This window comes from Pimephales promelas, chromosome 20 (assembly GCF_988280905.1).
Source record: "Pimephales promelas chromosome 20, fPimPro1.hap1.1, whole genome shotgun sequence".
NCBI classification, from domain to species: domain Eukaryota; kingdom Metazoa; phylum Chordata; class Actinopteri; order Cypriniformes; family Leuciscidae; genus Pimephales; species Pimephales promelas.
In genome coordinates this window covers 4848458-4876300 of record NC_142788.1, presented here as the reverse complement: position 1 = coordinate 4876300, position 27843 = coordinate 4848458, and the positions used below count along the sequence as shown (strand labels likewise).

The 27843-nt window shown below is 40.9% G+C and overlaps 1 protein-coding gene across 3 annotated transcripts; it reads left to right on the top strand.

Annotated features, from left to right (window-relative positions):
* The first annotated feature begins 130 nt into the window (after window positions 1–130).
* ggt7 (gamma-glutamyltransferase 7) lies at window positions 131–27592 on the top strand. 3 transcript variants are annotated; one of them, XM_089124547.1, is made up of 16 exons: window positions 131–148; window positions 3805–4001; window positions 5633–5859; window positions 6711–6862; window positions 7601–7715; window positions 7876–7943; window positions 11860–11933; window positions 12808–13001; window positions 14316–14403; window positions 19791–19918; window positions 20780–20868; window positions 21018–21170; window positions 21357–21474; window positions 24528–24665; window positions 24745–24844; window positions 25398–27592. In XM_089124547.1, the coding sequence occupies exons 1-16, from the start codon at window positions 138–140 to the stop codon at window positions 25559–25561; spliced, it is 2016 nt and encodes a 671-aa protein (XP_088980673.1). In that variant the 5' UTR covers window positions 131–137; the 3' UTR covers window positions 25562–27592. The 3 variants fall into 3 exon arrangements, with proteins under 3 accessions (XP_088980673.1, XP_039545846.2, XP_039545847.2); XM_039689912.2 differs by lacking the exon at window positions 131–148 and adding an exon at window positions 357–511; XM_039689913.2 differs by lacking the exon at window positions 131–148 and adding an exon at window positions 676–844.
* The last annotated feature ends 251 nt before the right edge of the window (window positions 27593–27843 follow it).

The following is a 27843-nucleotide window of genomic DNA, read 5'->3' as shown; positions in this document are numbered from 1 at the left end:
TCAAACACACCTGCCTTTAATTTTAAGGTGATCCTGAAGACCTTATTTGGTTGCTTCAGGTGTGTTTGATTAGGGTTTGAGATAAACTGTGCAGGACAGTCGATCGGCAGGAGCAGGGTCGGGCACATATCCTGGAAATGAATAAAAGGTAAAACGGCTTGAGGTAGGCTATAGTGGCCAACATGTAGCTAGTAGCCTATTTTTTTTATTTTTATTTTTTTTTATTTATTTTTTTTGCGTTGTCTGCTACACATAAAAATAAGGTTTAGCTACAGTGTAAACCTAATTATTACACCCACATTGTCCATTATTCGGAAAAACCTCAGTGTGTTTGACATGCATTTAGTCACACACACACACACCTTTGATTGATGAACCTGTTCTGCAGGATCCGCGTCTCTTCACGAGGTGTGACGCATGCGCAGTGTCTGTGTGCTTGATCTAAAGAAATGACTGCACTTGTTCGCCAGTACTAATATGTGAGAAAGGAGCTGAACCGCACGTTTAACCTGTAAGTATGATGGAAAGGCTGCATTTAAAACATTATAGCTGTTAATAATTGCTAATATAGGCTGCGTCAGACGTTTTAAACATGCCAAGACCTTTGTGTTGTGTTTATTCCGTTGCTCGTCTTGAAACGCGCACACCTGCGACTTTAACATCGCGTTAACATGTCAGCTGATCCTTCAGTGTTTCTGCTCCGTATCCGTGTGAAAACACAGCGAGTGTGTGAATGAATCAGCTGTATGTTTACAAGACACAGCTCTGACCTCCGTGTCACGGATGGGAAATAATAACAGAAGGATGGAAATTAGTCGATGTCGCGTTGAACGCGCGCGCTCCGGTTTGTTGTGGTTTTGTGTGTGTGTGACGGATGAACCTGAACGCTGTATTATATAGGGCCTATATATGTATGTATTTCACACGACACTGGTTGTTCTGTGATCTATTAGGATGTGATCTGTAACACAACAGTGATACCGTGACGGGGAACTGATTGGTTCAGGAAGCGCCGGCTCTTCATAGCGCATCTCTGATATATCTATGACGTGGTGTTTTATTATAGCCCACAGACAACATCCATGACAAATTGTTTCTTTCTGGATATCGCAAATAGGGAGGCGATGCTGTGTAGATATTAGCTAAACGAGCATCATCATCCTTCGACATATGGAGGCCTTTGAGGCTGTGATATATCATGTCATTCTTGAAGAGTTTTTCAAGATAATGCTTGTTTCTGAACACCTTGTTAAATACACTTGCAAGGTGAAGTGGGGACATTTCAGCTCTTGGAAAATATAAATTATTTTACAACTGTGCATTCAAAACACTTTATTAGAGATTAATAGAGTGTCCTCTTACAGGCCTGTGTGAAGAATTTGGTCAAAATGATTAAAGAATAATATCCTGAGCTATTCCGATATATTTTTCTTGTAGTGTAACAATCCCTTTTTCAGATAAAATTATTAAATTGTGAAAATTGTTAAAAAAAAATAATGTTTTATAGGAAGTTACCAAGCTGAAATGGCACCAAATAGTAAGTATGACCCATTAGAGGTTTGTGCTAAATCACTGTGAATGCAATTGGTCATTATAGTTATAATTAAAGGGACGGTTTACAAAATCTATAAAGAAACTTATATATATATATATTTAAATCAACATGTATATAGTGAAAATAACTGGTCTTCTTTTTTATTTTTACTTTTTTATTAGCTTAGTTTATTTAAAATATTCCTGTTGTGGGACATTTAATGATTTTTTTCTTTAAAGTAGTCTATCCGTAAATATTATCATATAAAATGCATACCTGGTATTTATAAAAGGATGTGTACAATTATGGATAAGCATGCAAACTAAGGCAAATCAAAGTAGCTAACAACTCGACATGAGGCCCAAAGAATCTCCAGAGCTTTTATTATTTATTTTATTTAATTTTTTAACATATATTTGTGTAGTTCTAATAAACATGCAAGTAATGCTAAAATTTCAGTTCACCCAAAAGTGACAATTATCCCATAATTTATTCACCTTCAAGCCATCCTGTATATGACTTTCTTCTTTCAGCCGTACACAGCCTGAGTTATATTACATAAACGCATGGCTTCGCTCCAGAAGGCCTGTATTAACCCCTGGAGTCGTGTGGAGCGCTGTAATGTGGACGGATGCGCTCGTTTGGGCTTCAAAACTCAGTCTCCATTGAAAAGCTTGAGTAACTCTCTAGTTTTTCTCAGTCACTCACTTTGGTACACTTCTCGAATGAGATTTGAAATTCTCAAAACTAATTGTTCAATCTTCAAATCATTGTGTCACTTGTAAACATCAAAAACAGTTTTTCATTCAGTTTTTCAAGTTGCAAATGCTTTGGTACATCTATGGAAAGGATAATGTACAATTCCTACATTATCAATTGCTTATGTCATGTTGATCAAAATGTATTATAACGGGTCTCTGCTGAATAGTCTCTCCCCCCACAACATTTACACATTCGAGTTTTTACATGCAAAATATTTGAACAAGTTGTAATAATATGTCAAGCATACATTTCCATTAGAATGTTTTTCTAAATCTGTCTAGTTCACATTTCGTTTTTTTTTTTTTTTTTTTTCTGTGGGCTTTCGCAATGACATGGTCTGTCAACAAATTAAAGTGCAAACAGTAAAAGGGTAAATGTGAATCTTGTCCAGTCTCTTGCAATCAAACTCCCCCACACACTAAGGTGTTTTATTAATTTACAATAATTGTCATCAAAACTTTATCCATCATCTCCAGAGTACACTGTTATTTTGACGACACGACTAAGCGATTTGATCCGTACACGACGACACAAGCACTTTTAATTCTGATGCACTGCCATGTTCACTGAAAGATCTGAGGATGTTGAGCAAGAGACCGGCTTTTGCAGGGAACCCATGGTGTTTTGCTATTTGAACGAATTGTTTTGAGAAATGCATTTACTGTTTTGCAAATGTCGAGGATGATTCGACAAATCTACCAAAGTGACTGAGAAAAACTGTAATTTAACTCTGATTGTGTTTGGCTGAAAGAACAATGCATGTACACCTAGCAAGGCTCTTTTGAAGGCGAGTTTTATGGTATAATTTTAATTTTTGGGTGAACTAATCCATTGATTCTGAAATAATTTCAACTGTAAAGCGGCTATTTTAAAAGAGGAAACAATAACATCATTATTTAGTTCAGTTTAAAGGGGTGATGAACTGAGAAATCAAATTTTCCTTCTTAGAGGTCATCATAATATAAGAATATCCAGTAAGTTTCAGAACTGAAAACGTCCTTGTTAGTCCAATAAAATTTTAAAGCTTTTATTGACACCAGCCTCAGCAAACGACTCGTTTTTCAAAGTGGGGAACTATGACGTCAAAGAGGATAAAACAAGGCTCAAAACTAGGGTAGAAAATAGCCTATTACTTTTTCATTGCAAGAACCAAGTGAACGTCATAAATTGACCTCAGACAACAAAAAAAAAACAGTTCATGACTCCTTTAATAACAGGGTTAGTTTTCATCAATTATGAAACAAATTCAATTCAGCCATAAAGCTGCTCTACAGAAAGAAAACGCATTAATAAATCACAGGATGGCATTACTGATGTATTTGATATTGTAAAAATATCTTGAGCTTGAGTTCACCACAGACCTTATTCTAGATTTGAACCAAAAAAAAAACGATTCAAATTAAATAATTCAGGACCATGGAATCGTAAGTGCTCAAATGCTGAATCGTTGTGGGTTTTGCCGTACGAGAGTGATGGTCCTCCATCCGGCTGATGGTCTGTGGTTTCAGGAGAAGCATGTACGCTCCGGCAGCCGAGACGGGAGTGACCGTGGTGGAGAAGGACGCGGCTCTGACCAGTGCGTACTCCCCTGTGGACTACATGAGCATCACCAGCTTCCCCAGACTCCCGGAAGATGATGCCTCCGCCGACAGCGCCTTCAAATCACGCAAAGATGACGAGAACTTCCTCAGTGAGCAGGACACAGGTGAGCGAACGCGTCTGATGCCGTCTCTCCCTGTGAAGGCCTCCTTCCCTTTGCCTCTGTACAGAGCAAACGCTGTCAAAGTAATTCCAGTTGGCATGGACATGTGGAAGTGAATTAAAAAAAAGGACTGTTCTTGAAGAAAGACTATAGCCTTTTCGTTTCAACCCAAATTTGTGTCAAATATGGGCAAACCCAAATATTGGGTTAAAAATGTAATTTAAAATTTTAACCCAACTTCAGCTGTAATTTTTTCAATTCCATTTTTAACCCAGCATTTGGGTTTGTCCATATTTGACCCAAATTTGGGTTGAAATAACCCAGCATTTTTTAGAGTGTATATTCAAACACGCATACCTATAGTAGACTAATACGCATGTGCACGCCGTCAGCGGTTTCACAGATTTGCGTTTTTGTAGTTTACGGAAAGATAACAGTTTTTTAAAATGTCGACGCTTGCACCTGGAACATTTTTCGAGGTTTGCGTCCTCGAGCTGGTGGCACCGGTATCATGCAGAGGCCCAATCGCATTAAGGGTCGTGTTATGCCTGTTCAGATTAAATGATTTTAGCCCGATTTTGGCACAATCCGTTTGACATAGGGTATTGTAGGGATTCGTAAAACGTGTCATAGTGGGCGATAACCTACGTCGCGTCTGCGTCGTCCACGACGGTTTGGTCACATGTATGGGGTTGACCAATAGGAGCACAGAAGCTTTTCAGTACACACCTTTCAAAAATGGCGAAACGAAAGATAGACGATGGTGCTAACGTTAAAAATAAAACTAAAAATATATAAGAAACAATATTTTACCTCAAGTTCTCTTTGGAGGATTGACTGCCCATACTGTCCTCTTCGAGCAATCCAGGAACGTGTCCACTGTCAGGTTTTCTCTCTTTTTTTACGTTTTTCTGTTTGTTTACGTTCGTTTCCGGAAGTCACTCGCTACTAGTTTTGCCTTCTCGATGACATCACGCGCGCCATTAAAGACGGCATGCGATGACTGGTCAGGAAGCAACGTGTAGTCTGACGTGTGTCTTGTCCACGTCAAGTTGCTGACACAGTAACAATCGTAACAGACAAAAAAATATCGTGTAATCTGAACAAGGCATTAGCGGGCCTTAAGTTAATAACTAATGATCGTTGTGACAGAAGTGAATCAATCAAAACTAACTTTATTCTAGAGCTTCTGTAAAGCCTAAATAATCTGTTACTGTAATCTCCTGTTCTCATTGTAAAGCTGCTTTGAAACAAATATACATGTTAAAGGGATACTCCACTTTTTTTGGAAATATGCTCATTTTACCACTCCCTCAGAGTAAAACCGTTGAGTTTTACCGTTTTCAAATCCATTCAGCCGATTTTCTGATATTTAGAAGAATATCAGTAACCAGACAGTTTCTGGTCTCATTGACTTCCATAGTAGGAAAAAAATATACTATGGAAGTCAATGAGACCAGAAACTGTCTGGCTACTGATATTCTTCCAAATATCAAAAAATCAGCTGAATACATTCAAAAATGGTAAACCTCAACTTTTTAACTCTGGTGGTGTGGTAAAATGAGCCTATTTCCAAAAAAAAGTGGAGTATCCCTTTAAAAGCGCTGTATGAATGAGGGTGCCTTGTCTCTCAGAGCCGGATCTGTTCCTGAACTCGGCCCGGCTGCAGCGGCTGCCCTCCTCCGCCTCGGACCTGGCCCGGCACGACATCTCTCCCCTGAGAGAGACCACCAGAGACCCGCTGGCGCAGGAGTGCGCGTGCACACGGGACGGCCTGACCGTCATCATCACTGCCTGCCTGACCTTCGCCACCGGGGTCACCGTGGCCCTCATCATGCAAATCTACTTTGGAGACCCTCAGGTGCGCTCACACACTGCAACACACTGACTAAGTTTACATGCAGCTAATAACCCGTTCAAAACTGGGATATTAGCAATAACCCGGTGGCAAACGGCTATGTAAACACCGGCAAAAACCTGAATATGCTCATATCCCGGATTTTAAAAACCGGGATATTATACCTGGGGTACCCCTTTTCTAACCCGAATTTTTGGTCATGTAAACACGTCGGCATATCCCCATAGTGATTTGTGGTCTGCACATCAAGGAATCTTGGTCTTTTGAGTAGAGAAACTTCTCAGCGCATACAAAAATCTGCGTGCAGTATACCGGAAGTAAACATGGCGAGCTTACTTTTGGAGCGAGCTCAGTAACGTTACCAGCATCAAAGCGCAAACAAAGGCGATCGCTATCTGCCCCAAACTATTAATTTTTCCGCGTGCTGCTGTTATTGTTGTCTTTGGATACAGGAAGAACAATCAGAAATGACGCATATTGCGTCTTAAGGTTGTCCGTACGTCTAGACGCTAACCGCGCGTCGCCGTTTACATCGGGATTTTGCAATTCCATGTATACAGGAGAAACTCTCTCCGCTCACGCATGTAAACGGGTTATTCCTAATGTTCAGAAACCCGAATAGTGACCTTAACCCGACCATAACCCGAAAATTGGCTGCATGTAAACGTAGTCAGCGTTAACCGAAGAACTGCTTACCTTTGGCTAACACTAGCGAAAAAGGTAGTTGGTGGGCTTGGTAGTGCCTCAAGTTGATTTGCTCATTGAGAAAAGGTGTGCTATTAATGTTTTGTCCAATCAAACGTATCATTTTTTGGTGTTTTTTTTTTTGGCCTCTGTGTGACCGCTTCCCTCAGGTGTACAATCAGGCCGCAGTGGTGTCGGACGTGGCCCGCTGCACGTCTCTGGGCTTGGACGTCCTGGGCAAACACGGGTCCAGCGTGGACGCCGCCATCGCCGCTTCCCTCTGCCTGGGCATCATCCACCCCCACGCCTCGGGCATCGGCGGGTACGAGCTTAACCACTGGCTTTCTTTATCTAAGGGAAACTTTAAAGGGTTGGTTTACCCAAAAATGATATTTGGTAAACATAAGCTCAAAACATCTAACATATGAAGCAATCGTGTCTCTTCAGAAGTCCCAGATTAAACCAATCCATATGAATGCAGCAGTTCTACAACGCCTTTATGAACTTTTTCAAGTGTAAAATTGAGGTGTAATGGACTTTCAGTGGAGGCACAGAAGTCTCTCAGGGTCTTCATTTGTGTTTTGAAGATGGACAAAAGTCTCAAGCGTGAGTTAATGACAGATTTTCCATTTTTGGGTGAACTATCCCTTTAAAGATTACGAGCTTAAGAAAAGTAGACACTGGTTTCCCACTGTCAGGGAATTGTGTTTGCACTGGAAAAGTAATAGAAGTGAGCAAAATCTTAGGAATTTTCTGTTGTAAAATATTTTACATATCTCTTTGTGATGTTTGTCTTTCTGAGAAATTGAGTGCAAAGTCTCCTTGATTATAATTGTTTAAATATTATTTCAAAAGTCTAGAAAGAAATCTGTTGAAGGATTTTTTCAAAAGAAGAAATAACCAGAAATAACTGTAAAGTTCATGGAAATTGGATTGGTCCTAAGACCCCCGGAGGCTTGAAGAGAGCGCTGCGAGGAGGCACGTGTGCAGGGATGGAGAAACTGATTTTGTGGGTGATTCATCAACAACAGTGAGTGACTCTATCGTGCTTTCTTCTCAGGGGTGGCGTGATGCTCATCCATGACATCCGGAATAACGAGAGCCGGGTCATTGACTTCCGTGAGATGGCACCCTCCGGGATTCACGAGGACATGATGATAAATGTTAATCAAAGGGTAAAGCTTTATTTTGATCTGCTTTCATCTTGGCTTAATGTGCGTCATATGATGATGGTAAAAATCCGAAGCAAATCAATAAGTGCAGGTGTTTGCACAAACACAGTATCTGCAGTGTGCTGGTTCTGCAGGCGCTGACGTGTCTCTCTGTGTCTGTTAGTCGGGTCTGTCCGTGGCCGTCCCAGGCATGATCAGTGGACAGCACCAGGCTCATCAGCTGTATGGAAGGTATAGCAATTCCTCTTTTCACCTTCTGTCTGAAATGCTCTGTAGTTCCTGTCTCTTTAAAGCCCATCCAAAAAGCCCAGTCTACTCTGCTCTGATTGGTCAGATGGCCCAGTCTGTTGGGATTGGTCTACTCCGCTCTGATTGGTCAGATGGCCCAGTCTGTTGTGACTGGTCTACTCTGCTCTGATTGGTCAGATGGCCCAGTCTGTTGTGATTGGTCTACTCTGCTCTGATTGGTCAGATGGCCCAGTCTGTTGTGATTGGTCTACTCTGCTCTGATTGGTCAGATGGCCCAGTCTGTTGTGATCGGTCTACTCTGCTCTGATTGGTCAGATGGCCCAGTCTGTTGTGACTGGTCTACTCTGCTCTGATTGGTCAGATGGCCCAGTCTGTTGTGATCGGTCTACTCTGCTCTGATTGGTCAGATGGCCCAGTCTGTTGTGACTGGTCTACTCTGCTCTGATTGGTCAGATGGCCCAGTCTGTTGTGATCGGTCTACTCTGCTCTGATTGGTCAGATGGCCCAGTCTGTTGTGATTGGTCTACTCTGCTCTGATTGGTCAGATGGCCCAGTCTGTTGTGACTGGTCTACTCTGCTCTGATTGGTCAGATGGCCCAGTCTGTTGGGATTGGTCTACTCTGCTCTGATTGGTCAGATGGCCCAGTCTGTTGTGACTGGTCTACTCTGCTCTGATTGGTCAGATGGCCCAGTCTGTTGTGATCGGTCTACTCTGCTCTGATTGGTCAGATGGCCCAGTCTGTTGTGACTGGTCTACTCTGCTCTGATTGGTCAGATGGCCCAGTCTGTTGTGATCGGTCTACTCTGCTCTGATTGGTCAGATGGCCCAGTCTGTTGTGATTGGTCTACTCTGCTCTGATTGGTCAGATGGCCCAGTCTGTTGTGACTGGTCTACTCTGCTCTGATTGGTCAGATGGCCCAGTCTGTTGGGATTGGTCTACTCTGCTCTGATTGGTCAGATGGCCCAGTCTGTTGGGATTGGTCTACTCTGCTCTGATTGGTCAGATGGCCCAGTCTGTTGTGATTGGTCTACTCTGCTCTGATTGGTCAGATGGCCCAGTCTGTTGGGATTGGTCTACTCTGCTCTGATTGGTCAGATGGCCCAGTCTGTTGGGATTGGTCTACTCTGCTCTGATTGGTCAAATGGCCCAGTCTGTTGTGATTGGTCTACTCTGCTCTGATTGGTCAGATGGCCCAGTCTGTTGGGATTGGTCTACTCTGCTCTGATTGGTCAAATGGCCCAGTCTGTTGGGATTGGTCTACTCTGCTCTGATTGGTCAGATGGCCCAGTCTGTTGGGATTGGTCTACTCTGCTCTGATTGGTCAGATGGCCCAGTCTGTTGTGATTGGTCTACTCTGCTCTGATTGGTCAGATGGCTCAGTCTGTTGTGATTGGTCTACTCTTCTCTGATTGGTCAGATGGCCCAGTCTGTTGTGATTGGTCTACTCTTCTCTGATTGGTCAGATGGCTCAGTCTGTTGTGATTGGTCTACTCTTCTCTGATTGGTCAGATGGCCTAGTCTGTTGTGATTGGTCTACTCTTCTCTGATTGGTCAGATGGCTCAGTCTGTTGTGATTGGTCTACTCTTCTCTGATTGGTCAGATGGCCCAGTCTGTTGTGATTGGTCTACTCTTCTCTGATTGGTCAGATGGCTCAGTCTGTTCTGATTGGTCTACTCTGCTCTGATTGGTCAGATGGCCCAGTCTGTTGTGATTGTCTACTCTGCTCTGATTGGTCAGATGGCTCAGTCTGTTGTGATTGGTCTACTCTTCTCTGATTGGTCAGATGGCCCAGTCTGTTGTGATTGGTCTGCTCTGATTGGTCAGATGGCCCAGTCTGTTGTGATTGGTCTACTCTGCTCTGATTGGTCAGATGGCTCAGTATGTTGTGATTGGTCTACTCTTCTCTGATTGGTCAGATGGCCCAGTCTGTTGTGATTGGTCTACTCTTCTCTGATTGGTCAGATGGCTCAGTCTGTTCTGATTGGTCTACTCTGCTCTGATTGGTCAGATGGCCCAATCTGTTGTGATCGGTCTACTCTGCTCTGATTGGTCAGATGGCCCAGTCTGTTGTGATTGTCTACTCTGCTCTGATTGGTCAGATGGCTCACTTTGTTGTGATTGGTCTACTCTGCTCTGATTGGTCAGGTGGCTCAGTCTGTTGTGATTGGTCTACTCTGCTCTGATTGGTCAGATGGCCCAGTCTGTTGTGATTGGTCTACTCTGCTCTGATTGGACAGATGGATCAGTCTGTTGTGATTGGTCTACTCTTCTCTGATTGGTCAGATGGCCCAGTCTGTTGTGATTGGTCTACTCTTCTCTGATTGGTCAGATGACCCAGTCTGTTGTGATCGGTCTACTCTTCTCTGATTGTTCAGATGGCCCAGTCTGTTGTGATCGGTCTACTCTGCTCTGATTGGTCAGATGGCCCAGTCTGTTGTGATCTGTCTACTCTGCTCTGATTGGTCAGATGGCCCAGTCTGTTGTGATCGGTCTACTCTGCTCTGATTGGTCAGATGGCCCAGTCTGTTGTGATCGGTCTACTCTGCTCTGATTGGTCAGATGACCCAGTCTGTTGTGATTGGTCTACTCTGCTCTGATTGGTCAGATGGCCCAGTCTGTTGTGATTGGTCTACTCTGCTCTGATTGGTCAGATGGCCCAGTCTGTTGTGATCGGTCTACTCTGCTCTGATTGGTCAGATGGCCCAGTCTGTTGTGATCGGTCTACTCTGCTCTGATTGGTCAGATGGCCCAGTCTGTTGTGATCGGTCTACTCTGCTCTGATTGGTCAGATGACCCAGTCTGTTGTGATTGGTCTACTCTGCTCTGATTGGTCAGATGGCCCAGTCTGTTGTGATCGGTCTACTCTGCTCTGATTGGTCAGATGGCCCAGTCTGTTGTGATTGGTCTACTCTGCTCTTTTGCCCAGACTGTTGCCCACATTCTGTCATGTCTTCTTAAAATGAAATATATATGTGCATTATACAGTGGAATGTCTGATCATCAATGTGATAACAGGATGGAGTATTTATGTAAACAGGACATTGTTGTCATGGGTTTATAATTTAAAAAAAATTCCCCCCAACTCTTATTTTTTTTCATCCTCTTTCATTTTAATATCCATTTGTCTGAATAATCAGTGTGTTGTAGGTTTGTGTTTTATTAAATATTTTCACTTGTTTTGCCATGTCTGTGTGAATCATTTGAGGCGGCAGACTGAAACCACACCGTCATCATTACATCATAGTCATTAGGCTGGTATTTTAATGGTCATCATTTTTGATAGTCAGCCGTAAGTCTGAAGGGGCGGGCATTATGGAAATGTTACATGGTGACACAGCTTAATCACAGAAATAATGGCAGAACTACAAACAGGGCATTTCAGGCTGGGGTTTTCTGTTCAAAATCCAGTCCAATGTGGATTTAGGATCACATGATTTAGGAATGTCACTCTGGGCTGAAAGATTTCCACATGCATATTTAGCATCAAGTTCATGTTGTTCACACAGATTCATTGTGTTGACCAACAGAAAGCTCCTTTGTTTGCAAGTGTCTTCCGTGTGAGCTGTACCTCATACATCGCTACACTATTGACGGTAGACAATGGACCTCTTTTGCCCGTGACAGCATTTTTTTAATGTAACAGAATTAAAAAGGTATAACTATTCTTAAAGAAAATAAATGAGATTGCTAACTTGTATGACTGGTCTAGGCATTTTATGCCACTGGAAATGAGATTTCTGCTTGTGGTTTTGGGATATTGTGGACAATTTTAAGCTCCTATAGATCCTATTGTGCACCCACTTGAAGACATCTTACTGAGTAATAGAGAATTATTTTTCATATTTGTATCAATTGTCACTTTAAATGCTTGACCGTGGTGTTCGCCCTTCTCTAGACTGTCGTGGAAAGACGTCATCACTTCGGCTGCAGACGTGGCGAGGGACGGATTCAACGTTACGCATGAGCTGGGTGAGCACGTGACACACATGACTGAAGTCTACAGGACGGGTCTGTAGGGTTTTCACGGTACAAAAAAGTTACAGTAGTCGTTACCAATACCAGTAAAATATTGCGGTTCTCTGTGCCAGTTTCAGTACCAGAGTGAAAACTGTCGAATATAGTACTTTTTCTTTTTTTTTTAATTCCCATTTTGTCCAATCCGATTGTCATTACTGTCATTCATCACAGTTTCTGACTCAGTCACACACTTAAATACGGCTGCCGATCCAGAAACTTCGCAGTGTACTGAGCAGCTTGAAAAACGAAAGTTGTATTCAGATTGTGAATGGGTAATAACCGGCACGCAAGAGAAGACTCGAGGCTGCAATCTCTAAAACACAAGCTCACTGAATTCTGCACTCCATCAGAAACACCCGTTATAATAAAAAAGCTGTCTTGATTGTAAAACGCATCTCTTATTTACATGGTGTTTACACTTTGTTGGTAGGCTTATAATGAAAGGATTAACGAGCGTGCGGCTCCCGTTGACTGGATACCGACTATCACCTCTGATTGGCTAGTGCGTTCATGCGCTCAATAGATATGTTCGTGACTGTGTTTTTACAAGTGCTGATTATTGTCGCCACTGTAAATAGAAACCTTTGTGGTTTAGAAAGCAATCAAACACGCTTTTAAGGTGTCGTCAACTGTTTTTATTTATTTATTTAATTATTTTGCTTGGCCTCGTTAGTAGCAGTACATTTGACAGAATGCAGGCTTTAAAAGTAAGTAGTTTGCCGAAAAGAAATTCAGAAGAATGTGTAGCAAGAAAAGTAGACGTTTCGGTTTAGTTTTTGTGCTGAATTTGAAGCGGTTTGGTGTAACTTCCTTCATCTTTCCCCAGCTGATGCGTTGTCTAAAGTGAAGGAGGAGAATGTGTCGGACGCTTTCAGAGATCTGTTCCTGCCTAGCGGTCAGGCTCCACTCGCGGGAGTCCTCGCTAAACGTCTGGATCTAGCGGCCATTTTGGACAAGATTGCAGCCAATGGAATCTCAGAGTTCTACAGTGGGAATCTGACTCAGGAAATGACATCAGTGGTACGTCTCTAATGTTATTTTAGCGTTATTTATATGTAAGGATTAAAAGCTCGAAGGGCATTAACCCGCTTATACCATGGTCACTTGCCAAATAACACATTTTTAAAACATTAGTTTTTATTTTAATTAGTTGTACAATCGAAATCTAAACTTTTTACAAACAATAACTTGGTTTCCCTGACGGTTTATTTAGCAACCGGAGATATTTATAGTCCACTCAGCTCAGTTTAGCCAACTTACGAGCCATAAAGTAAAATTTTATGTCAAATTTTCCAAAAAGGTTAAAAGAATTAACAAGCTCATTGTTGTATTTGTAGACTATAGCTGTGTCTGAAATCGCTCCCTATCCACTATATAGTGCTCTATATCGGGTGTCGGCCATTTTGTAGTGGTGTCCGAATTCTGAGTGAACGACATCATTCCCTACATTCATTCACTACTTTTACCCACAATCCTCTCTGAATTCGAGTGTACATTCGATGTACACTTGGTGAAGCACTATTTCCCACAATCCAATGCGGAGAGAACTTGAAAGTGCGGCGCGAGCAAGTTTAAACCAGAGATTACATTACATCCAGTATAGTGGAGGATTTGAAAAATATCCGTTAATCGTCGTTAGGAATCGGATATAATAACGGACGCCGGAGGGCGCTCGACGACACGTCATCTGTGAGCGTGAGAGTTACAATTTCAGTCAGACAAAGCTGGCACGGAGGTGTATATATAATTACAAAATAAAGTCATTATGATTGTTATTGTTGTTAATATTATTTTATAAAGTAAGTAACGTAAGATAAAAGGAGTTTTATCAGTACGTGTGACGAAGCCTTTTCTGCGACAGCTCAAACTCTCCGACGCACAGTGTAAACGTCAGCGTCCGAATTCACTCACTTCATCTCGTTCACTCCTTGCAGATATACTGCACTCAAATGCCATACACTATATAGTGAATGAGTGAACGAGTGAGCGGTTTCAGACACAGCTTATGTATAATGGCTAATCAGTTGCTATGGTTACTCACAGCTGATGTAGCCAGAGCATTTGTTCATTCATTTCGAACGGTAAGCGGTCAGTTTCACCAGAACTCCTTTACTAGGTGTCCTCTCGCTTTTAATGGACACCCTGCAGCCAATCAGAATCGAGTATTCACCCAGACCATGGTATAAATACTATTATAATATATATATATTTTTTTTTTATTTAAACACCTCAAACACTACCATTTTAACCATTCTGCAGGTGTTTTCTGTGTGCTTCTAATAGCTTAACAACAGAACATATACTAGTGGCATTATTATGTGTTTTTGTGACCAGGTTCAAGCTAAAGGAGGCGTGCTGACAGAGGATGATTTCAAAAACTACTCCACTATCATACAGAAGCCGCTGCAAACTCTTTACCAGGGTAAAAACCCATCGGTCTATAGACCCTTTTACAGTTGGTAAACATGGTGACGTTTTTTGTGGGTGGAGGCAGAAAGATCCATCTGGCCGCTTCACTAACGCTAGTTAGCAAGGATTGTTAGCTTGTTTTTTAACAATGACTGGAGAAATCCGATATTATCTTAATGTGTAAGGTCACTCAGTGTCCAGGACCGCGATTGTTATTTCTAGGGCTGGGTATCGATTCACATTTCAATTTCGATTCGCAAGCTCTCAGTTCGATTCGATTTCGATTTTCGATTCTCGATTCCTGATTTGATTCTCGATTCAACTACAATGAAGATGTAATAAAAATCCTATATTTATAATTTATAAAAAAGAACAGTGGACATAAGTTTACTAGTGGTTAATTAATACAAGAAAATTAAGAGCCATAAACCTATATATAAAACACTTTTTATTTTAGGTACACTAAATGCATACAAAGATTTTGATGCAATATGCAAAAAAGAGTCGCACAGAACAGTCGCACAGCTTGATCAAACAGTATCATGTTATTTTATGTTTAAGATAGATAAATATATAAATATTTAGACATTTTTTACATTGATCTTACCTAAATGTTAATGTATTTTTTTTTGTTAAGAGTTTATGTATGGATGCTTGATTTCAATCTTTGAATTAAATTGAAAAAAGTAGCACAAATAAATACAATAGAATAAAGACAAAAATTAAGAGACATTTTGGGGTAGTTTTTTGGGTATGTCAGAAATACTACAGAAACTGAATAAAGTAATCCAATGTAAAATAACACTGGATAGTCTTTTTAGTCCAGACTGAATTAAATACAAAGGCTATTAATTCTGATTGCTTACAATTAATACTATATTCTGTTGTTATGACAACAGAATTAATGACTGACACAAATGGCTGCGTTCACTTTAAGAACTAGTGCGCGAATCCATTACTGTTTCATTAACTTTCTGTCACACACGTTTAATGCTAATTTAAGACATTACCGACTGTCTTTACGAGGTTACTCACCAAGACCAGAGTTTTGACATAATGTTGCGTGTTTTAACTGTTAAAGCGATATAATCCAGGGATAAAACTTTTGTTTCTGGCGAGCTGTTTGTGAGGCGGATTTAGGCTGTGCACGCAGTGAAAGACATCTCTGAGAGTGCGCGAGCACGGGATGGTTTAACATTGCTTGAGCAAATGAATGATAAATGTTAGTTACGATCATAGGTCACGATGCAATGCTGGCCCGATTGTGCAAGTGAATATTCCGTCGTGTCCCGACTCCTAAACGCGTGTGTGTTTCAACAGCTGCAGTTAGCGCTTACCTAGTGCAGTGAGACGAGAAGACGCCGCACCGCGTCCGCGAGCCCTTTATATGGAAAAAAATCGATTCGTGGCCGTTGAGAATCGATTTTGAATCGACCACATTTTAAAAAACGATTAATCGAAAAATCGATTTTTTTTGCCCAGCCCTAGTTATTTCCAAAAGTTATTTTTAACGGACGGAACCAGATTGGCCGACCCGTAGCCGCCTACACGCTCACTCAATGCATGGACGATCTGACAGGATTAACGTACGTTACCTCGGTTGAGTGGCCTGACTTCTACACTTACAGAGAAACCGATCGTAAAGAGAAACTGAGGCCATATAAATCTTTAGATGCCTATATGGTCCTGTACAAGACTTGTGTGTATGATCCGCAGTTCTGCCGAGCCAGCGCCGAGACCACGACAATGTAAAGAGTGACATTACAGTGCGATTTTAATGATGTGAATATTTTCTAGAAATAAAAGTTCCAGACACAGCATATTCATTTTTCAGCAATTCTTGCACCAAACAACACAACAAGATGACATTTAATAATAGTAACAATTATTTAAGCTCCTTATTATGTAGCCGAATCTGTGCTGGTTTGTATTGACCGCCTCCAGTTTTCACTTTGTTTTGCCTCCAGCTAGCGCCGTGACGTAACTGTGACGTCGGCGCAAAAGCAAGCTGCTCTAAAAGAGCCGACGAGTCTTTGAAATGTCTGTCTGTGGCAGTTTATCTCTTGATTTACTGCAGAAGTTTAACTCTCTGTTGACCTTCACAGCTGCCAACAGTAGAGCAATAAAACACCCTTCTGCTTTAGCCTGTATCAGTTTCAGGAGTAGTGCACAATTATTGTTGTTGCTTGTCTACTCAGAACTGGGTGGACGAGAATTGCAAGGGGAAGTTCAGCAGTATTTTATAAAGTACACAGTTCATACTTTGCTCGTGACGTTACAAGTGCTGGCGGGCAAGAGCGTCGTTTTCTAGCCACGAAACCCAGTAAACTAATCAAGGATCATGCCAGGATGTCGCCAGTTTTAATATACAAAAGATGGTGTTTTTAAGGTGTAAACGACATGCCAGATAGTTGTTGTGCGGTTGGATGCACTAAAGTCAATCGTGTAATCTTAACATACACGTTTGCCAGTAGGTGGCGAGAGCGCGCTCATCTGTACGTGTTTTGATTTGATATGATATGAGATGAATGACGCGTTACTGTTGCACTGCGTCTACTTATTACTTACAGTTACTTTGCATGCATGCATACTATTGTACACTTATTACCATACTACATTACAGCCTAACAGATTGCTAACAGGATTATACGCATCTCGCTGCTTTGTCTGATGCTGTCGAGTGGATAAGCAGGTCAGCTACAATGCTTGACATCCTGCTAGCCATATATGATGCAGTTGGCATAAGTCAAGCTGTCATTCGCCAGCAGGCAGGGTGTACATATTCAGATGAAGACTTCATCAGATGTCACTTTGTGTATAGCTGCAAACATAAGCAAACGGAGTAACGGACCTTTGCTTTGATTTTTTTTCACCTCCCATATGACAGCGTTGTTAACACATCCACTCTTGAAAAAAAGATAGCTATCTGTTCTTTTGTAGGCTTTCATGTTTTGTGTGGTGTATTGTGACGGATTCTCTATAGAGAGCCTAAGTCCCGCCCCTTCTCTTCCGTCTCATGGGACCTTATTTCGGAAAAAATATGAATGGTAGTCAATGGCGAGAGACAACTTATCTTTTTATTCCGTCTGAACTGTGTCCTCAATTACACATATGATGTTTGTCAATTAAAAGATAATTCCGAAAGTCAAAAACGTCGCAGTTTGTCATACAACAGAAGAGTAACATTTAGTTTTATGTGAAAATCGCTCTATGAACTACATCTCCCGGGAAGCGAAACCAGTGAGATCCGCTGCTCGTGTGCAGTCTGGTACAAAACACTTAGGTACGCGTAACGTTACGATTATAACGTAAGACTATAGAAACAATGACAGACAGCCTCAGTAAAGTTAGCTTCATTCATTGAGAGAAAATGTGCGCCTTTGGGGTTTGTAGTCTTTGTAATTCCGTATTTTCACAGTCTTATACACAAGTTTCCTACGCCCCATGAGGCCTTGCGTCAAAAGTGGGCGCGACTTCCGGTTGGAAGTAAACAAAGCGCGATTTGACATGCTTGACACTCGTTCATTCAACAGTTGACAGTCATTCAAGTTATAGCGATCCAAACTAGCTAACGATGTGGGAACACAACCTCAACGAAATTAAAAAGGGTAAAATAACAGTACCTTTACCCTCCACAGTAGTTGATTGGGAGTATTATAATAACATTATTAATAATCAATACTGATCAAGGCATGTTGACAGACAGTTGTGCGAGCTGACAAACAATTAAAATAAAAAATACACACTAGTTATTGTGCTTTGGAGTTTATTCAAAATTATAAATGAATGTGCTACTTGAATACATTAACTGGCACATTTGGTATTCTGTCAACACAGGCTTTGATCCTGAGTTTAGGTGTAATATCAGTAGCGAACAGCCAAACACATGCTGATAGAGTTTAGAGAACATTAAGAATTTAAACAAATGTAGACAGGAAGATTCGTCGTCTTTTGGGAGGTGATGGAAACTACAGTCGTTGGCAGGATCAGAGACGGGCTCTGGCAGGATCACTCTGATTTCGTTTTCAGCTTATGTTCAAAACAATCCCGTTTAAGCCACTAAATTAGTTTAGTCTGGTTATACATACAACCGCGAACAGCACATGTTGTTTCTGAGCTCCGTAACGACATCTCTCATAAAGATTTGCGTCTTTAAATAGTAAAATAATTCTCCGAAAAACAGCTAGCCTCTTCGCTAACTAACACACAAAATACCATTGGAATGCTACTTCCGCCGCGTCACCGGAAGTTTCACCCACTTTATTTTTTACAGGAGCGCCCCTCGGAAACTTGTGGATACCTCAACGGTTTTACATCAAACTGTGACTTTCTTTACTTTAAAATGTATCTTTTAAATTGACAAACATCATATGCGTAATTCAGGGCACAATTCAAACGAGATCAAAATATTTGTTGTCTCTCGCCATTGACTACCATTCAATATTTTTCCGAAATAAGGTCCCATGGTGGTCGACCGCAAGGGGAGGGACTTAGGCTCTCTATAAGATATAACTCATGTAAATATCTCCGAACTTCAAGTCTGATAGAGACTTTGCCAGCCAAAACATCAGCGAGTGCTGTGTATGGGTCACACACTCCGAGTATGTTAATCTTTTCTTGATATCTAATTTTAACATTCGGTGACATATGGTCTAAATAGTTAATCGATTGTATTGTATAGTATTGGAAATTTGCAAGGCTGCAATTCCCCTGGCTGGCCACTGTTTGTCGCCATTTTCTCAACGTTTGTTGCCCGCCATGGTTGTCACGTGACGGCAAAGTGTGAATAATCATTCTAAGGGAAGTATCTGTATGGAAATTGGCTAAAAGTTAATAATTTTGGTCCAAAAATAACAAAACCTACTACTTTACTCAGCATTGTATTATCTTCCGGTTCTGTTGTCAAGCCGCGTTCATAACATGGATAATTTTAAATGGTTTAGTGTAAATTTTTTGCCCATATTTTGGAAAATTTTGTTTTTAAAAGTAAAAAATGATCATTTTAGCCACCAGATAGAGCTCCACTATGCTGTTTGAGTAACTGAAAGATATCCAGTTGAATTCATCTAAATATTATAAAAATCACAATTATAACAATAAAAATGACTTTTTTTAAAGTTTAGCATTTTTTGCACTGAAATCATTCAATAATGTTGTCACTACAATTTTTTTTTTTTTTTGGTAGATCTCGAAAGGATTGACAGCCAGTTTCAGTGCCATTTGGACAAAATTTTCAAATTTAGCAAAATGCCCCGAAGAGCATCAGGGGACTAGATTTCTTCTGCTTGGGTGTTATGTGATGCTTTAGTTTTCTGGCAGCCTGTGATGTCTCAGTTCTCCAGATAGACCAGGCCTGTGTTACTGACAGTGGCGGTGTGTGTGTGTGTGTGTCTCTGACAGGCCAGCGGGTGTTCGCTCCTCCTCCGCCGCACGCCGGAGCCGCCCTCCTCTCCGCGCTCAACATCCTGGAGGGGTTCAACATCACACGCCAGGTGTCCCGGGGACAGATCTACCACTGGGTGGCTGAGGTACTCGCATTTCACTGGGCACATTGTTTTCAATAGTGATGTGTGTGTTCTTAGTAATCAGATTATTGTCTGCTTGCTCTTTTCATTATGTGTTACACACTGACTAAAGAGTTTCCTGTTCTATTTGATGCAGGCTTTGCAAAAAATGCTTTTCTTACTCAGTATTTTTGACTTATTTCCAGTCCAAATATCTAAAATCTCTTAAATCAAGATGCTTTTACTTGATTAGTGACAATGCCAGAGGATGTTATCTTGTTTTCTGGGGGGGAAATCTAAATGAGTTTTTGCTTAAAAATAAGCAAAAAAATCTGATAATGGGGTTAGAAAAGTACTGTAATTGTTTGCATTTGAATTATGATTATTTGTCTTACCCCGTTGGCAGATAACTCGCTACATTTAGATTTCCCCCCCCCAGAAAACAAGACACAACATCTATGCGTATGAATGGAAGTCAATGTAATGAGAAGTGTCATGTGATCACCTCGTTCATTAAGCTTAAAGGGATAAATTTAGTATATGCTATTATAATTTTTATTGCTATTATTTTTTTTTGGTTTTTTACTTTCAGGTTAAAATTCTGAATTTTTAGAAAATGTATGTTTTTGTCCCCCTTATTAGTAGTTTTTGAAATGTCCATATAGTTTTTATTTATTTCTGTTTAAGTACATCAAGTTTAAATGATAAATATTGCCTTGGCAACTAGCTAAAATAAATAAAAATAATCAGTTAATTATTTAATTTTAGTTGACATTCAAATTTGTTTCATTTGACTAAATGATTTCAAGTGGTTTTCTGAATAACCGTGGCGCTCAGGCTCGTGTAATGCTCTGTTCCTGTCGGTCTCGTTTGCTGGACGTGTAGTCGCTGAAGATCGCTCTGTCCCAGGCCAGTGGACTGGGAGACCCCATGTTTGACGACTCGGTCTCTGAGCTGGTGGCGCAGATGCTCAGGTGACTATTGAGGCAGAATCCTTCTAACAATAATTAGAATCAGCATTTTCTGTTCTAACAGTGAGTTTCTCAAGGCAGTGATCAGTTTATTCATGGCATTGTTCAATATATTTTCGATGTGATTGGCTGAACATTCATGTCTTTGACAGTAAAACCCAGGCTGCTGTTTTCCGGGAAATGATCAACGACTCGCAGGCGTCGGCCGCCGAGCACTACGTCCCGTCGTATGAGCTGCAGGAGGGCGCTGTGGCCAGCCAGCTCATGATCATGGGCACCGATGACCTGATCGTGTCTGTTATGAGGTGCGTGACTGTGAGAGAGAGTGTGTGTGTGTCCGGTCCAGCTTCAACCCTGGTAAACACACCTGAACCAGCTCATCAAGCTCTTCAAGTGTTTTAAAGATGCACTCCAGAAGCCGGATTGGACACCACTTACTTATGCTGAACTTGTTGATTCACATTCATGAATGATGTAACTTATGCTCTTAGCTCACTAAACCGGCCGTTTGGGAGTCGCATCGTGACGCCCTCTGGGATCCTCCTCAACAGTCAGATTCTGGACTTCTCCTGGCCCAATAAAACCCACGGCTCTGCGGCGTTCAATCAGGTACGTTTGGATGCCCTCGCGTAGTTAAACCTGGCACACGCTTCACCATAGCTACCATTTAAACTTTTAAAGGGTTTTTGTTTTCTGCATCCTTTGATTTTTGCTAATTAAAAAGTCATCCTGTTGTGCCATTTAAGTTTAAAATGTGCTTTGAATTATTTAGTTTGCCTTCGCCAAAAGACTTGCCCTTCTGACTTCTGCAAAACTGCTCCCCAGAAAGTCATGTCGGCAAACCCCAATATGCCATCTGAGAGTGATTCTGATTAGCTGAAAAAGCCCATTTTTCTGATTGGCTGAAAAAGCCCATTTTTTCTGATTGTCTGAAAAAGCCCATTTTTTCTGATTGGTTGAAAAAAAAGCCCATTTTTTTTCTGATTGGCTGAAAAACGCCAATTTTTTCTGATTGGCTGAAAAAAGCCAATTTTTTCTGATTGGCTGAAAAAAAGCATATTTTTTTATGATTGTCTGAAAAAGCCCATTTTTATGATTGGCTGAAAAAGCCAATTTTTTCCTGATTGGCTGAAAAAGCCCATTTTTCCTGATTGGCTGAAAAAGCCCATTTTTCCTGATTGGCTAAAAAAGCCCATTTTTCCTGATTGGCTGAAAAAGCCAATTTTTTCCTGATTGGCTGAAAAAGTCAATTTTTTTTCTGATTGGCTGAAAAAGCCCATTTTTTTCTGATTGGCTGAAAAAAAAGCCCATTTTCTAATTGGCTGAAAAATCTAATTTTTTGCTGGTTGGCTGAAAAAGTATTATTGTCAGACGGGTGTCATTTATCAAGACACGTTTCAACTGTAACATGTTTCCATAAAAAGTGGTTGCCACAGTTTTAACTTAATTAAATTAACAATAAGTAATGTTAATACACCAAAGAGAGTAAGTGATCTTTGGGAGCCGATTAACAGCGTTTTACCGTATAGAGTAAGTGATCTTTGGGAGCCGATTAACAGCGGTTTACCCTATAGAGCAAGTGATCTTTGGGAGCCGATTAACAGCGGTTTACCCTATAGAGCAAGTGATCTTTGTGAGCCGATTAACGGCGTTTTACCCTATAGAGCAAGTGATCTTTGTGAGCCGATTAACGGCGTTTTACCGTATAGAGCAAGTGATCTTTGGGAGCCGATTAACGGCGTTTTACCCTATAGAGCAAGTGATCTTTGGGAGCCGATTAACAGCGGTTTACCCTATAGAGCAAGTGATCTTTGTGAGCCGATTAACGGCGTTTTACCGTATGGAGCAAGTGATCTTTGGGAGCCGATTAACGGCGTTTTACCCTATAGAGTAAGTGATCTTTGGGAGCCGATTAACAGCGTTTTACCCTATAGAGCAAGTGATCTTTGGGAGCCGATTAACAGCGGTTTACCCTATAGAGTAAGTGATCTTTGGGAGCCGATTAACAGCGTTTTACCCTATAGAGTAAGTGATCTTTGGGAGCCGATTAACGGCGTTTTACCCTATAGAGCAAGTGATCTTTGGGAGCCGATTAACTGCGTTTTACCCTATAGAGCAAGTGATCTTTGGGAGCCGATTAACGGCGTTTTACCCTATAGAGCAAGTGATCTTTGGGAGCCGATTAACAGCGTTTTACCCTATAGAGTAAGTGATCTTTGGGAGCCGATTAACGGCGTTTTACCCTATAGAGCAAGTGATCTTTGTGAGCTGATTAACAGCGTTTAACCCTATAGAGCAAGTGATCTTTGGGAGCCGATTAACTGCGTTTTACCCTATAGAGCAAGTGATCTTTGGGAGCCGATTAACAGCGTTTTACCCTATAGAGCAAGTGATCTTTGTGAGCTGATTAACAGCGTTTAACCCTATAGAGCAAGTGATCTTTGGGAGCCGATTAACTGCGTTTTACCCTATAGAGCAAGTGATCTTTGGGAGCCGATTAACGGCGTTTTACCCTATAGAGCAAGTGATCTTTGGGAGCCGATTAACGGCGTTTTACCCTATAGAGCAAGTGATCTTTGGGAGCCGATTAACAGCGTTTTACCCTATAGAGCAAGTGATCTTTGTGAGCTGATTAACAGCGTTTAACCCTATAGAGCAAGTGATCTTTGGGAGCCGATTAACTGCGTTTTACCCTATAGAGCAAGTGATCTTTGGGAGCCGATTAACGGCGTTTTACCCTATAGAGCAAGTGATCTTTGGGAGCCGATTAACAGCGTTTTACCCTATAGAGTAAGTGATCTTTGGGAGCCGATTAACAGCGTTTTACCCTATAGAGCAAGTGATCTTTGTGAGCTGATTAACAGCGTTTAACCCTATAGAGCAAGTGATCTTTGGGAGCCGATTAACTGCGTTTTACCCTATAGAGCAAGTGATCTTTGGGAGCCGATTAACGGCGTTTTACCCTATAGAGCAAGTGATCTTTGGGAGCCGATTAACGGCGTTTTACCCTATAGAGCAAGTGATCTTTGGGAGCCGATCTTTGGGAGCCGATTAACAGCGTTTTACCCTATAGAGCAAGTGATCTTTGGGAGCCGATTAACAGCGTTTTACCCTATAGAGCAAGTGATCTTTGTGAGCCGATTAACAGCGTTTTACCGTATAGAGCAAGTGATCTATAGAGCAAGTGATCTTTGGGAGCCGATTAACGGCGTTTTACCCTATAGAGTAAGCGATCTTTGGGAGCCGATTAACAGCGTTTTACCCTATAGAGCAAGTGATCTTTGTGAGCTGATTAACAGTGTTTTACCCTATAGAGCAAGTGATCTTTGTGAGCCGATTAACAGCGTTTTACCCTATAGAGCAAGTGATCTTTGTGAGCTGATTAACAGTGTTTTACCCTATAGAGCAAGTGATCTTTGTGAGCCGATTAACAGCGTTTTACCCTATAGAGCAAGTGATCTTTGTGAGCTGATTAACAGCGTTTTACCCTATAGAGCAAGTGATCTTTGTGAACCGATTAACAGCGTTTTAACGTATAGAGCAAGCGATCTTTGTGAACCGATTAACAGTGTTTTAACGTATAGAGCAAGCGATCTTTGTGAACCGATTAACAGTGTTTGAGTGTGTTTCCGGTTTGTGACGTGCTGCTCGTGTGTCCTCAGCGTAACGCCGTTGAGCCGGGCAAGCGTCCCTCCTCGTTCCTGATGCCGGTGGTGGTGAGGCCGTCGGTGGGGGTGTGCGGGACCTACATCGCCCTGGGCTCCTCGAACGCTGACCGTGCCGCCAGCGGCATCGCTCAGGTAAGGCCGGTCCCGCGTGCGTCACATAACACACCTCGCCTCGCTCGCCAGCCACTCATTCTGCTGTGTGTTTCCGCAGGTGTTGATCAATGTCTTGTCATCACGCAAAAACATGAGTGACAGTGTGTCCTACGGGAGACTCCATCCCCTCATCCAGAACAACACCCTCCTGGTGGACTGTGAGTTACACTACTGTAATCTTATTATAGTGCTACTGCTAAGATTTGTGAAAGAAGTCAAAGCTGCATATATTTCACCACAAATGCAGTGAAATATCATTACAGTTTAAAATCGCTGTTTTCTTTGTGAATATATAGTAAAGTGTAATTTATTCCTTTGATCAAAGCTGATTGTTTAGCATCATTACTCCAGTCTTCAGTGTCACATGATCCTTCAGAAATCACTCTAATATGATGATCTGATGCTCAGGAAACATTATCAGTGTTGAAAACAGTCGTGCTGTGTTTGTTCAAAAGAACAGCATTTATTTATGTGTAACATTATAAATATCTTTACTATTCATTTAATAATTGTAATGTGTCCTTGCAGAGTAAAAGTATCAATTTAGTAAAATTTACGAAAAATTTCACGTTTTTAAAGAATTGTTAATGTTAACAATTGAAACACTGAGACACAACAAGTACATACTTTATATATAGTGTGATTCGCCACTCGTGTTTGTGTGTGAGATGTCCGGGTTGCGTTGCGCTGTAACTGCTCTGATGTGTGCAGCGCTCTTCCTGCCAGTGGATGTGGCGTCTCTGACCCAGAAGGGCCACGCGGTGCAGAAGGTGGACATCATCTCGCTGGTGGAGGGAACCCGCAGGACCAACGACCTGATCATCGGCGTCAAGGACCCGCGCAGCAGCGATGCCTCCGCGCTGTCCATGCCCTAAACACACACACGGGAGCTTGTAGATAGACATAGGATTGTACTGTCATACTGGTTGTGCATTAAATAAGCGAGTTATGAAGACAGCGAGTTAACGCTACTGCTGATGATGGAAATGAGCCTCATACACACACAGAGCTTGCATGCGCACACGATCACGATGACCAACTGTGAAAGGCAGTAAGAAATGTGCAGTGTTTTTTCATCATTTACCTGTATATTTCCAGAACTGCTGGCATGTTATCCTGACTCCGCTTATCCTCACACACACAGTGCCTGTAAGACTTCTGGACATAACCACTTATTATTTATTGATATTTTCTTCATTGTGGAGTTATAGTAAAGTCATCAAAACTGTAAAATAAAACAAAAGGGAGGCATGGGAATTATGCAGTGGCCAGAAAGATAGAGCTGCACGATTCTGCCTAAATATTATTATTTGTTCACTATTTTGAACTGAATTTATTAGAGGTTCTGACAAAATGTTAACTGCTATTTAAGTATATATATAATATATATTTTGTAGTCAGTTTGAATGAATGGTTCATTAGGTGTTTTGGACTTAATCTCATCCACCGATAGATCTGCACCACCCAACGACTCACTCCAAGACTTCACTGATTTCATTACTGGATGAATAAGCGTTATTAAATTGTTGAATCAATTATTCAAAGACAAATCGATTTTTAACAGTCTCTTGTCACCACCTACCGGTGTAATGATGTGATTGATCACTATCGTCAGTAGACATCGTCGGTGTTTATGCATGCTATAAACTTTAACCCCAGTAATGCTGTGATAATTTGAATTATTTTAACACCGAGATAATGAAACTGGTTGAAAACACTGTTTGAGTTTCATATAACACGATAACCGCTGTCTCTGGATCGTACTAGTCAAAGGTTTAATATCACTGATGAATGTTGCCATGTAGGACGTACATCGTGTGTAGCTTAACTTTTAACAATTAATCGTGCAGCTCTACCTAAAAAAAATAAATGTAGATATTTAAGCGTATTTCTTCCCAGACCAGTGAATAACCTGTGTGGGAGATCATGTGTAATCATCCTGGAAGAAATTTACATCATAACTAGCGTACATAAATTATTTTAAGAAACATTTTTGTTTGAGTGTGTCCAAACTTAACTTGTACAGTAAATGTCATTTTTTTGTTATTATCATATTAGCTCTTTGAGGACTGTGTGGGATTATGCCTTATTATGCGAATGACTCGAGGGTTAGCGAATGGAAAATGGAGGGATTTTTTTTCTCTATATCTCGCAGGATCTAAGAAGTCTTCGTGAAGAATTAGCTTCACAAATGTGAGTAAATGTTACATAAAGGGGATGAAATGGGCTTTATGCACAGCTGCACTACTTCCTGGACTTAAGCCAGCTCCTTGCTTCCTGTCTACCATTATTGGCCAAATTCATTAATTCAGGTTTGTCTGATTATTGTTGCCGTGACTACTGAGGTCAGGCACACCTGAATTAATCAATTTGGCCAATAATGGCAGACAGGAAACAAGGAGCTGGCTTAAGTTCAGGAAGTAGTGTAGCTGTGCATAAAGCCCATTGAATCTGGCATTCTTACAATGACAGAGGGGGTAAATGCTACTGTAAATGAATGATGTATTATATATTGATTATAGAGGGTTTGGTGGTAAATGTATAGTCTTATTTTATTAGCAAAGGAAATTACCTAAGAGGCAAATAAGATTTTCCTACAGTTATGTGTCAATCTTTCACATGCTATTTAATATATATATATATATATATCCTGCCACAATGGCTTCAACAGTTTTTCTTTTTAAATTGTGGTTGTCCGTTTGCTGATGTAGTTTTAACAAGTTGTCTCTTAAATGTGAAAACGGTGAAATTAATGCCTTGAATGTTTGCTGCACATATTTTCTGAGAGACAATCAGTTATCATTTATGTGTTTTTCTCCCAAATGAACAACTGCACTGTAGCATCAATGTCGTGTGTAGTTTACAATGAGATGATGAAGAATAAATATTTATGTGTAGTTTCGTTACATTATTTCCAAACTCATTGTTTTGTGCCCACTAATCCACGTTGCTCATGTAGGCCATCAACCAGTCGAAGGACTAGTCTAGTTTAGATATAAATTCGACTAAAATTAAATTATTATTAATTTTTTTCCCCACAAAGTATTTTTTATGCTAATAAATATTTTGTTTTAATTAAACATAATTTAAAAAAAACGACACAGTACAATGAAAGTGAATGAATTGAGAAAACTAAAAGAAAAACAATAAAAAGATA

Coding starts and splice junctions, on each gene's coding strand:
- ggt7 (XM_089124547.1), top strand. Junction 19,919..20,779: donor TCTACCACTGGGTGGCTGAG/GTACTCGCATTT, acceptor CTGGACGTGTAG/TCGCTGAAGATCGCTCTGTC. Junction 21,475..24,527: donor GCTCTGCGGCGTTCAATCAG/GTACGTTTGGAT, acceptor GTGTGTCCTCAG/CGTAACGCCGTTGAGCCGGG.